The sequence below is a fragment of the Aquarana catesbeiana genome, linkage group LG03 (genome assembly GCF_042186555.1).
Source record: "Aquarana catesbeiana isolate 2022-GZ linkage group LG03, ASM4218655v1, whole genome shotgun sequence".
Lineage (NCBI taxonomy): Eukaryota > Metazoa > Chordata > Amphibia > Anura > Ranidae > Aquarana > Aquarana catesbeiana.
The window spans coordinates 375,357,247-375,369,828 of NC_133326.1; the positions used below are offsets into that span (position 1 = coordinate 375,357,247).

General features: G+C 40.2%; 1 protein-coding gene across 2 annotated transcripts in view; it reads right to left on the minus strand.

Annotated features, from left to right (window-relative positions):
* ARHGAP26 (Rho GTPase activating protein 26) overlaps positions 1-12,582 on the minus strand; it is a 744,136-nt gene that overhangs the window by 307,518 nt on the left and 424,036 nt on the right. For both annotated transcript variants that reach the window (XM_073620639.1, XM_073620638.1), the window contains exons 16-17: positions 12,418-12,476; positions 8,579-8,684 (exon numbers count right to left, since the gene is read on the minus strand). In XM_073620639.1, the coding sequence (XP_073476740.1) occupies positions 8,579-8,684; positions 12,418-12,476 (165 nt within the window). The remainder of the gene's footprint in view (positions 1-8,578; positions 8,685-12,417; positions 12,477-12,582) is intronic.

Here is a 12,582-nt window from a genome sequence, read left to right on the forward strand (position 1 = left end):
TCTGCCAGCAAAGGGCCCCTGTGTAATGCACAGAATGATCGTCTGGTGGGGATGCGTTCACTCTGCAAAGACATTATCGGTTTAGCGGTGGTTTGCTCTTGTCACCCCTGGTATGCCTGATCAACATGTTTGGGGTGCCATGACATACACCTGCAGATAATATCCCATGCACGAGGAACTTTAGTCATCGTCATTTAGTATATTGTATCATGTCCTGTAGTAATTGGTGCTTGTTTTGTGTTCTGTTGTTAAATCCTTATATGGTCACTCACATCCTGTGAGGTCATATCCTGTGAGGCTGAGGTCATATCCTGTGAAGGAAGCGATTGGCTGTTGGGGCCAGGGCTTCCTGTTTGTGATTGCTTTTGTGGTCTTTTGAATAAAGGAGGCAGACTGAGAGCTGTGGGGGCAGTCTTGCTGAGATGAGAATGTAAGAAGCATGTGTTGTGACTATTTGTAAGCATGAGGCACACACCAGAGGATGAGCTACGGCAGAAGGAAAGACATACGATCAAAAGGTGAGATGCATTTATATCATTAGACAAAATTGTTATTATGATTAGAAACAGGAGATTTGGCTGTGTGCTCCGCGCACAACCAAATTTCCATAACAGAAGCCTTTCCCAGCAGTGAAGCAAAACAAATGGTGGATTTATTTCAAAAGTTTTCTGACCTTCTAGACAGACGACTTGCACAAACAGCAGCCAAAATCACTGGAGACCTGAAAGCGGACTTTCAGAATTTGGGGTCAAGAATTTACTCAATTGAACACAATCTGGAAGAAATGGTGGCCTCATCAAATCAAAATATGAAACATATATATACAATTCAGGAACAACTGGATCTTGCCATCTGTAGAATTGATGAACTCAAGAATAAATCTCGCAGATACAACATCAGAATCAGGGGGCTCCCTGAAACAATTCTAGATGTATCATCAGCATTCCAGGAATTATTCAGAAACTTGCTACCTACTGTACCTCACCACTGCCTGGAACTCGATAGGGGGTACCAGAGCCCTATGGGCCCTAAGAAAGATGGTAAACCCAGAGACATCATTGTCAAACCCCACTATTTCTCCATAAAGGAAGAGGTAATGAAACAGGCCAGATCCTCCCCCCAAGTAATACACCAAGGCCACTCAATACAATTTTTTGCGGACTTCTCCCCTTCTACCGTTCAGCACAGGAGGGCACTGAAACCATTATTATTGGTTTTAACACAGAAAGAAATCAAATACAGATGGACCTTTCCTTTTGCGGTCAAATTTTCTGATAAAGGAAGATCCTACTCCTTCTCCAACCTTACGGAAGGGGAACACCTACTGCTATAACTAAAATTCATCTCTCATGAAGCGGAAAAAGACACTGCCCCAGCCAATACCGGATCAACTAAAAGACCCACTCCGACAAGCCCACAATCCCCAATGTAGAAAAAAGGAAAGGCGAAGAAAATAAAGGACAATGGTCCCACCTGAATAAGGACTAACTTTTTTTTTGTCATGTTCCCATTTTGGATCTAGAATCCAAACACAGACCCATCTGAAATCATTGATGGGAGAGAGGGATTTTTCCCTTTTTTTCCCCCTAGTTCCTTCTTCCCTCTTATTTTTTTGTGAGGGGATTGACAAAGTAGATTTTCCTAGATTTTTGGGAGAACTAGGCATTAATTAAATTGCCGTGCTAGTCATAATTGTTCATAAAAGTTCATATTTGTTAAGGGTGCCCTGTACAGGGCTGGATCACATGTGCCTCCACCTATCCCTGGGAAACCAGTAGGTCTCTGAGGGCTAGGCTGTCTAAACCCTAGGGTTAGACATTTTTTTTAATTTATTGTAGAGCTTTGGGGGGTGTCTCCCCTTCCAAACCCCAGAAATACATGTTAGGAGACTTTCCTACAATCTTTCTCTTCTATCCGTCTTCATTCCTTTTCTATGTTTTTTTTATTTTTCACTATGTGCCTAACATCCCCATCTATTGCAGAACTTCAAATTTTCAGATTAATGTTGGACATTTTATGCCTCTTCCCCTAACGAAAGAAAGTCTCTGATACGACTTCAGACAGAGGACTACATACATTTTTAGATTATTACAAATCTCTCAAAATGGATGTAATTCTAATCCAGGAGACACACTTTCCTATGTGGTATAGTCCCAAATATATTCACCCCCATTTCATCACAATTTCATGCAGAAAATAAAACCAAAGGGGTAGCCATCATTTTCTTAAAACACTGTAAATTCGAAAAAACTTTTGAATACATTGACCCGGAGGGAAGAATCCTTCTGATAAAAGGCACTATTTTCACTGGTATCCTACTATATCCCCAATAGAGGTCAAGCTGCTTTTTTCAAAAACATGATGGACACACTTAACCCTATGCTAGCTGCAACAATCATTTTCAGGGGAGACTCAAATGCAGCACTTGATCAAACTTTGGACTTGAGGTGATTGTAGCCGTATTAGTGCAATTGTGACAGAGAAAATGGAGTACTGATTCTTTTTATTTGCACTAACATATCATTTTTCATGGACAAGCTTTTGGGGTGTGTTCCCTTCTTCAAGGTTCAAGCAGTACTGATTCACAAAAGTTTTAGCAGAAGGTAAAATGTTAAAACAAAACAAACAAAAAAAAATCTCTAAGAAACACATACAAATCAATAGCATGGAAATGGTAATAAAGCTATCAGCAAGTGAGATAAGACAGAGGAAAAGCTATAGACTGGGGGGGTGGGATCACAGTCACAGAAAGGGGTCATAAAACTGTAGTATAGTGGGGGAGGAAACCAATATCTAAATTTAGGCCATTGTTTTGTGTGTCAAAAAGAAGTACCATTCTTAGCTCAAACGTTTTCCTTTCCTGTATAGTTCTGAAATTCCCTTTAAGAACTAAAACATTGCAGTCTTCTATAGTATGGTCCAGTTGTGAGAAATGATGTCCCACAGGTGTGCAGAAACTGTCTTCCTTATGTTCCTTGATGGTATGTCTGTGCAAATTCATCCTCACTTGTAACTTCTGTCCTGTTTCACCAACATAAGATCCTTTGTTACACCTGTTGCATTGGATGAGGTACACCACATTACTGGCGGTACAGCTGTATGATGGAAGCATAATGGAAGCAAACCCTGCAATAAAAAATGCTGCAAACTATGCAACCAGATCAATCTATCCAAAAGTGTCACACACACGAATGGGACCTTCAATACCACAGGATCATACAGCCGTATTAATCACTGTATCAAAAACTTGGAGCTACCGGATTCAGAAAGATCCCACTTCAGCCAAATCTCTCAATACCGACATCAAATTTGGTCAGATAAATCGTTACCACCACAATTCACGAAATATGAGGCTTGGTGCGGACAGGTTACGGAGCTGAGGGGTGGCATTTCTGTGATATATTCGTCCCTTAGTCACCCTACAGCGAAGTCTTCATATATGGAAGCCTGGGAAACAGATTTCATTTACAATTGGGACCTGGATGCCTGGCACAAGGCTTGCTCAATGTCCTTCAAGGGAATTCTAAATGTTTCCCTAATGGAAGCTAATATCAAGGTGTTAACTAGGTGGTATTTCACTGCCACTAAAATAGCAGCAATATATCCCTCAGCGGATCCGACTTGTTACAGAGGCTGTCAACTTTCTGGGTCAATGGCCTGCATATGGTGGGAATGTCCTAAGAATTGTCCCTATTGGAGAAAAAAATTTAATTTAATTTTCAAGGTCACTAATTGCCAGGTTCCCAGGTCCCCACTAGCAGCCCTCCTAAATGCTCAAATACCTCATATATCAAAGGTTACACAAACATTAATTCACTTTATCCTCACAGGGGCCAAACTAACAATAGCCAAGGCGTGGAAGAAACCCAAACCTTTCATTTCAGAAACTAAGCGGAAAATATCATGGATAATGACCCAAGAAAAATTATCCAGCATCTTGAACAACACAATCCCGAAATGGGAAAAAATCTACAATACTCTATAGTTAGGCACATTCCTCTTTCTATACTCTTCTTCCTTACATTCCTTCTTTTTTCCTCTTTTCTTCCTTTCTTTTGATGATTGATTGATTGATGAGAAACCTGGAGAAGACCTTAAGGATAGCTAATTTCTATTCACTTAGAAGATGAAGTGTTAGACAAGTATGCCTGATACCTCAAATACACAGTAGAGCCACTATAGTTGAAAATTTCAGTGGGTTTCGGGTCGAGGTCACAAAGGTGACTGGTGATTCTCTTTCTTGGCACAGTCTGATCCCGATAGGGGTGCTAAGAAGACCTTAATCCTCTCTAAAAAAAACTTATATGAAAGGCCCCACTGAGATTTTCTAAAGCTAAAAGCATTTTTATGGTTATATGTTACAATGAAACAATTTTTACGATGTCTTATTTTTTCTTTATACATATTTTGGATATGTGATTCATTTTCCCAAATTCTCAGCCTCCAGGTTCAAATATTGATTCATTTATGTAATATTACTCATATATAAAAATGTTACATTATACATTGTATTGTATACCGTTTGAAAATAAAATATTTTGAAAGGAAAAAACTGTTAGAAACTGATGTTAAACTGGTGTCGATTTTCCCATCAGTTTTCATGCACGCATGGTGTGAACGAGCCCTAAAGGATTCTTGTAAGATTGTCTGAGCCAGAATTATGCCTGCATGATCAATCCCACCATGAAGTCTATGAACACTTTATTTTATGTTTGTGTATGTATGTATTGTAACCCAAACGAGCACCTTAGGAAAAAAAACAAAAAAAAACGTAGTAATGGTAATATGCAGACTGCAGTGATAAACAGTTCTGTGGTATACAGTAGATTTTTTTCCCATCACAGTCTTAGCTTCAAATCATGTTCTTACCACATGGCTGGTTTTCTTATGGTAAATGTGATTGGTAATAGTTAACAGTTTGCATGCATACCAAAGCCACAAATGTGTCACTGGATGGCAAACATGCAACAACAGTAAAGAGAACAAGGAGATGTATTCAAACAGAAAGATGCAGTTATAAAACGAATCCGCACGTAGGTCACTAAATCTAGAACATGACCTGAAATGACACCTATAATTGTTACCATTGTCTACACAGAATGCTAGAAACAAATTAGAACATACAGCAGAGCTGGTAGCTCCTGTAATTATGTTTTGAATGATTTTAATTTGGATTGAATCAAACAAAAAAAAACAAAACAAAAAAATAACATAAGAAGGAAAAGCAAATGACTATTTGTAAAAGAGGGTAATTGGTGGCTGCAAAATGTTTAAGATTCAAAAGTGTGTGGGGCATTGAAGGGTCTCTTAGCATTAACCAGTATAATGGGGAGATGAATGTATCCTACTCCTCCAAACAGGATGACACCTTCCAGAAACCTAATTCTCTTTTTTTAACTCCTTCAGATCCACGCTATAGCCGAATGATGGCTACAGTGATGATCTGCTTTGCTGGGAGGGCGTCAATAGACATCCTCCCCTTTGCAAGCTGGCCACGCCCCTTGAAGGGCGCACGCCGCGCGCTGTGATCACCCGAGCCAATGAGACTTGGGTGATCACAGATCGTAGTAGGGGGTTGATGCCAACCCCTTACCACGTGATCGGCTGTCAGCCAATGACAGCCAATCACGTGATGTAAACAGAAGATCGGTAATCTTTTTTTTTTTTTTTCTCCCGCTGACAGCGTGAGGAGAAAAAAAGCTGATCTCCGGCCTCTGTTGAAGGGACATTGGACATTGGTCCTGAGCAGGGAGAGGAGAAGCCGCCTCATATGTGCCCACAAGTACAGCCTGCCAGTATCATGAATCAGTGCCCACCAGTACATCAGTGCCCCTATCAATGCCCATGAGTGCCACCTATCAATGCCCACCAGTGGTGCCAATCAGTGCCACCTAGCGGTGCTGCCTATCAGTGTCACCTACCAGTTGCCGATCAGTGCCCATCACTGCCACCCATCAGTGCCAGCTATCAGTGACACCTATTAGTGCCCTTCAGTGCCACCTATCAATGCCCATCAGTGCCACCTCTCAGTGCCACCTCATCAGTGCCCATCAGTGCCACCTTATCAGTGCCCATCAGTGTCGCCTTATCAGTGCCCATCAATGAAGGAGAAAAACTACCTGTTTTCAAAATTAACAAAATATAAAATGGTTTTGAATTTTTTTTAAATGAAAAATTTGGTCTTTTTTATTTTCTTTAACAAAAAAAAAATCCCAGAGGTGATCAAATACCACCAAAAGAAAGCTCTATTTGTGGGAAAAAAATTATAAAAATTTAATTTGGGTACAGTGTTGTATGACAGCGCAATTGTCATTTAAAGAGTGATAGCGTTAAAAGGTCTGGGCGGGGGGGGGGGGTTTAGGTGCCCAGTAAGCAAGCGGTTAAAAAGGTCAGTGTGATGATCTAGTGTGCTAGCTACACTAGTTTGAAAAAAAATTGGATTGGCAGACACAGCCAAAAGCAATTTTATGAAAATAGTACTGCTCAAATGCCCCCTAAACTTGTATCAGTTAGATCACCATGTGGATAGAATGGTGCAAGAACGACAGAAACAGCTTGTGAGGCTCTAGTAGACTTCAACAAAATGGTGGCCATCTGCACAAAGACACTAACTCCCTAGTGCATAAATGTGAATGAAAAGGGTAAATAGGTGGTGATCAGAAAAGGGTGGAAAACGTGTCTGGGGAGTTCTCTACAGGTGGAGAACAGGAGCTGAAGTCTTCTTTTACCCAATTTCATTCACATGCATGCAACAGGGAGTAGGTGTCTGTGTGCAGATGGCTGTCATTTTGTTGAAGTCAACAGCAATTTTAGCTTTAAACTAAACTGAGCAAAGCCTTAATCTGATAATTTACTAAATGGTTACATCTAATGGAAAGAGCAGAAGACACAGGTGAATGTAGACACTAAAAACATTTGTGTTTGTTTTGCCACAGCATGTGAAACATACTGTGTTCTCACAGTAAAGCATGTTGTGTTCACTTGTGAAAAAAAAAATAGCCAACATAAAAAAATGATTGCATATCTGTGTTTCAGGAAGATAGCCAAGGCGGAAACTTAAGGCCTTCTGTGCAGGTCAGTGAATAGGAATTATACAACAAACATTAAAGTGAAAACAGGCAGATCTATAAAGCCACTCTCCTGCATGCAGGGAAGCATCATTTACTATGAGGAAACCAAGGGACACTATTAGATCCCAGATCTCTCCAAAAAGAGATCTGCACAGCCCATGCGATCACAAGGAATGTTGTTTATCCCTTGTAGTAGCAATAAGGTTATTACAAAAATGTAAAATGTAATGTAATGTAAAATAAACATGGTAAATAAATGATAAAATAAAAAAGTGAAAGTGCACCTTCCCCCGTTCTCACACACAAATGCAGATGCGCACGTAGGTCCCGCATATGTAAATGGTGATCGAACCACACATGTAAGGTGTCACTGTGAGCGCCAGAGCGAGAGCAATAATTCTAGCGCCAAACCTCTAAACTGAGATTTTTAGGTATCGTAGTTTGGTGCTGTTCCACTCTCGTACAAAATGTTAAAGTGCCACATGTTGGGTATCTATTTACTAGGTGTAATGCCTAAGGTATTATATTGTGTTTACTAAGACTCATTAAAGTGTATTTGAAAATTTGCGTTTGATAAACCGCTGCGCAAATATCGTGCAAAATAAAAAAAGCGAGACAACTATTTTTCTATTTTTTTTCTCCAGGGTTTCGGCTTAAAAAAAAAAAATGTTTGGGGCTTCTAAGTAATTTTCCATTAAAAAAAAAAATGCTGATTTGTACATGTATGACAGAATCTCTCTCTATCGCTCTATATATATATATATATATATATATATATATATATATATATATATATATAATTTATATATAAAATCTAAAATAACTTAAAGGTATGATACAAACGCTAAAAGGTATAAAGTCCTGAACTGAGACATCACCAAAAAAAAAGTGTGGGGGGGAGGGGGATTGGAGGGAGATAAAAGGCCCAGCATGCAAATGGTTAAATTGACAAATACTTTTGTATAAAATTTCCTTTTTGACAAAACAGAGTAATGAGCTCATCAGTGTGGTGAAGCTTTATTGTGCACTGGAACTTTGTGCTTTTGGCTCACATCCAGACAAGCGGTGACATCCACATGGACACATGCATTGGCAGAAATCTTTAGTACATAGCAGCTATGCATATCATAACGGAAAGGTGCATCTATGGGCTGGGAATGTAAGCTAGACGCCTACAAAATAAAACTGACTTACATGAAATGAACACACAATTATGCTTACATTTACAGAATGATTAATTGCACCCTGACGCCTAAAATTCAGATGGTCATTTATTACTGCAGCCGGATGTATTTTCCAGCTGGCAATGTTCTAGGCATCTGTCTAGTTTGCTAAAGCCAAGACATGGCCCTGCTGTCCACTGACAATGAACTTTGTGGTAAGCTCTAGATAGTGATAAGGAATACAAAGTGGTAGAGAAACTGAAAAGGATGAAGTAATAACACACAAAAAAAACAGCTTCTTCTCTCTATAGAATTTGCTGGTACAAGAAATACACAGGGACTTACCTTGCCAAGTGTTTTATTAATAAGTGCAACATCTGTCGGTTCTTCTCCGGCAAGCGGTGAATCAGACAATGGATTTCCTTTATGCGGGATTCCTGGTTTTCAAGTTCTTTAATGAAAATTAAAACATTACTTCAAAAGGTGCATACATGAAACATAAATGAATTAATGCAGTTCTGTATTAATGAAAATATTGTTACATGTATTTTTTCAAGCAAGCTTTGTAAGTACCTGAATCTGACCTGGTATCAGCCCCTTGAGCTGAGACTATAAGAAGCAGCAGCAGCTAACATGGAGCATGCTGATAGGAGGGAGAAGCAGAGTAATGAGCTTTATCATTTTGCAGTTTCCACTTCCCTGTCCAGTCCCAGGCTGGCAGAGCACCTGTGATGGGCTTTGCTCAGGAAAACTAGCTTGAACTATGCTGGCTGGCTGTCATTCAACCTGGAATATTGAGGACATTTAGGGATGAAGAAGAATCACTGTCAGGTGAGTATCGCAGCAAAAGCTGCCTGTATTTTATCTTTTAACCACTTGCCTACTGGGCACTTTTACCCTTTTCCTGTACAGACCAATTTTCATCTTTCAGCGCTGTCACACTTTAAATGACAATTGCGCGGTTATGCTACATCATACCCATATGAAATGTTTGTCATTTGTTTCACAGAAAGCTTTCTTTAAGGACGCAGTGATCACAGAGCGCGGCATGTGGGCAGTGCGATCACGGGAGGACATCCATGGACGCCTTCCCAGCAATGTATGCCTGCGCTGTAGCTGTCTTTTGGGTATAGCGCAGGGGGAAAGTGGTTAATGGGCTATTTGTTTTTTTATTTTGGCTGGAGTTATGCTTTAAAACAGCATACTTCTCAGGTCCTACAACATTAAGCAGATATACAAAATACAGAGCTACAGTTGTGGGGAAGATATGCTTGTATCTACAGTGCCTTAAAAAAGTATTCATACCCCTTGAAATTTTCTACCTTTTGGCATGTTACAACCAAAAACTTAAAGCGGACCTTCAGTCATTTTTTCAACTTTCCATCTATTAAATCTTTTGCCCTTGTTGTTTTAACTTTGGATAGTAAAACATTTTTTCTTCTGCCAGTAAATACCTTATACAGCCCACTTCCTCTTTCTCACTTGGTCATTAGCCCAGGCTTATGACATCATGCGCAGCTCTCTCTCTCTATATTCTCGTGAAAGTTTGCCAGGAAGGGAGGGGGATGAGTCATAAGAGGGCCAATGAGAGTTGCAAAACTGGAGGTGTGCCTCTGTGTGTCTGTGTAAATCCAGGAAGTGAACAGGCAGCAGCTTCAGCTGCCCACAGTTAAAATGGATGCAGCCAGACTTAGTGGAGGGAGATTTCTGCAGCATATTTGGCAAGTACAGAATAACGGTAAATATAGAATAATATGCAAAGTGGTTGGATTGAAGCTTTAGAATGGCAAAGATGTTTTTTTTTTTTACAAATTATGTGAGCAGACTGCAGTTCCTCTTTAAATGTATTTTATTGGGATTTTAGGTGATAGACCAACACAAAGTGGCACATAATTGTGAAATGGAAGGAAAATGATAAATGGTTTAAAAGATATTTTAGGGCGGCACAGCGGTGTAGTGGGTAGCACTCTCACCTAGCAGTAAAAAGGGTCGCTGGTTCGTATCCCGACCACAACACTACCTGCCTGGAGTTTGCATGTTCTCCCTGTGCCTGCGTGGGTTTCCTCCGAGTACTCCGGTTTCCTCCCACACTCCAAAGACATGCTGGTAGGCTAATTGGCTTCTGTCCAAAATTGGCCCTAGTGTGAGTTGGGGACCTTGGATTGTGGGCTCCTTGAGGGTAGGGACCAATGTGAGTGTGCGATGTATGTGTGGAGTGCTGCGTAAATTGATGGCCCTATATGGGTACCTTAAATAAAAATTGGGATAATTGTAGACACGCACCCACACTCTCTCAGGTTGGACTGGATGGACTGGTGTCTTTATTCAACCTTACTAACTATGTAACTATGTAACTATATTTTACAAATAAAATACCTGAAAAGTGTGGCATGCATTTGTATTCAGTCCCCTTTACTCTGATACCCATAACTAAAATCTAGTGGAACCAATTACCTTCAGAAGTCACCCAATTAGTAAATCGAGTCCACCTGTGTAACTTAGTCTCAGTATAAATACAGCTGTTATGTGAAGCCCTCAAAGGTTTGTTAGAGAACCTCAGTGAACAAACAGCATCATGAAGGCCAAGGAACACACAAGAGAGGTCAGGGGTAAAGTGGTAGAGAAGTTTAAAGCAGGGTTAGGTTATGAAAAAATATCCCAAGCTTTGAACATCTCACAAAGCACTGTTCAATCCATTATCCGAAAATGGAAAGAGTATGGCACAACTGCAAACCTACCAAGACATGGCCGTCTACCTAAACTAACAGGCCGGGGAAGAAGAGCAAGAGGCCCATGGTAACTCTGGAGGAGCTGCGGAGATCCACAGCTCAGGTGGGAGAATCTGTCCACAGGACAATGATTAGGCGTACACTCCACAAATCTGGCCTTTATGGAAGAGTGGCAAGAAGGAAGTCATTGTTAAAGAAAGCCATAATAATAATATCTTGTTTTCAGTTTGCGAGAAGCCATATGGGGGATACAGCAAATATGTGGAAGAAGGTGCTGTGGTCAGAGGAGACAAAAATGTTACTTTTTGATCTAGAAGCAAAACGCTATGTGTGGTGGAAAACTAACACTGCACATCACCCTGAACACACCATCCCCACCGTGAAAAATGATGGTGGCAGCATCATGTTGTGGGGATGCTTTTCTTCAGCAGGGACAGTGAAGCTGGTCAGAGTTGATGGGAAGATGGATGGAGCCAAATACAGAGCAATCTTAGAAGAAAACCTGCAAAAGACTTGAGAATGGGGTGGAGGTTCACCTTCCAGCAGGACAACAATCCTAAACATACAACCAGAGCTACAATGGAATGGTTTAGATCAAAGCATAGTCATGTGTTAGAATGGCCTAGTCAAAAGTTCAGACCTAAATCCAATTGAGAATGGAATGGAATGTGGCAAGACTTGAAAATTGCTGTTCACGTTCTCCATCCAATCTTACAGAGCTCAAGCTATTTTTCCAAAAGAATGGGCAAAAATGTCACTCTCTAGATGTGGCAAGACTTGAAAATTGCTGTTCACGTTCTCCATCCAATCTTACGGAGCTCAAGCTATTTTTCCAAAAGAATGGGCAAAAATGTCACTCTCTAGATGTGCAAAGCTGGTAGACACATCCAAAAAAAGACTTGCAGCTATAATTGCAGTGAAAGGTGATTCTACAAAGTATTGACTCAGGGGGGCTGAATACAAATGCACGCCACACTTTTCACATATTTATTTGTAAAAAAAAATGAAAACCATTTATTATTTTCCTTTCACTTCACAATTATGTGCCACTTTGTGTTGGTCTATCACATAAAAACCCAATAAAATACATTTACGCTTTTGGTTGTAACATGACAAAATGTGTAAAATGCCAAGGGGTATGGATACTTTTTCAAGGCACTGTATGTATAAACAACATCCAGTGAAAGTTCTACAGTCTGGCTGAAATCACCAGATTATTAGCAGATCCTCCATTTTGTTGGATATTTTACCTCATCGATATTTTACTTGACCTCTTCTTCAGGCAAGCTAACCCCATTACACAGCCCAATTTCTCATATGTGTTCCTGTGGATCCAAATGTTCCACAGGCAGCAATAAGATGAAAACGAAAAATTACTACTGTTTGCTATGTGTCTGACAGACATTGCTTCACAAAAGATTATTTTACAAAGAACTCTCTTAATGGAGAACTTACTAGCAGCCTTGATGAAGCTTCTCTGAAACTGGTAAGTCATGAGGGGCCCTGGAAGCATCCTGCAATATAAAAATGCATTAGGCAGTGCTAACAGTGCACTTCTTATGGTTCAAATTACATACACAAAAGCTCATTGTTTTCACTACAGTTGCACAGGAAAAGAAA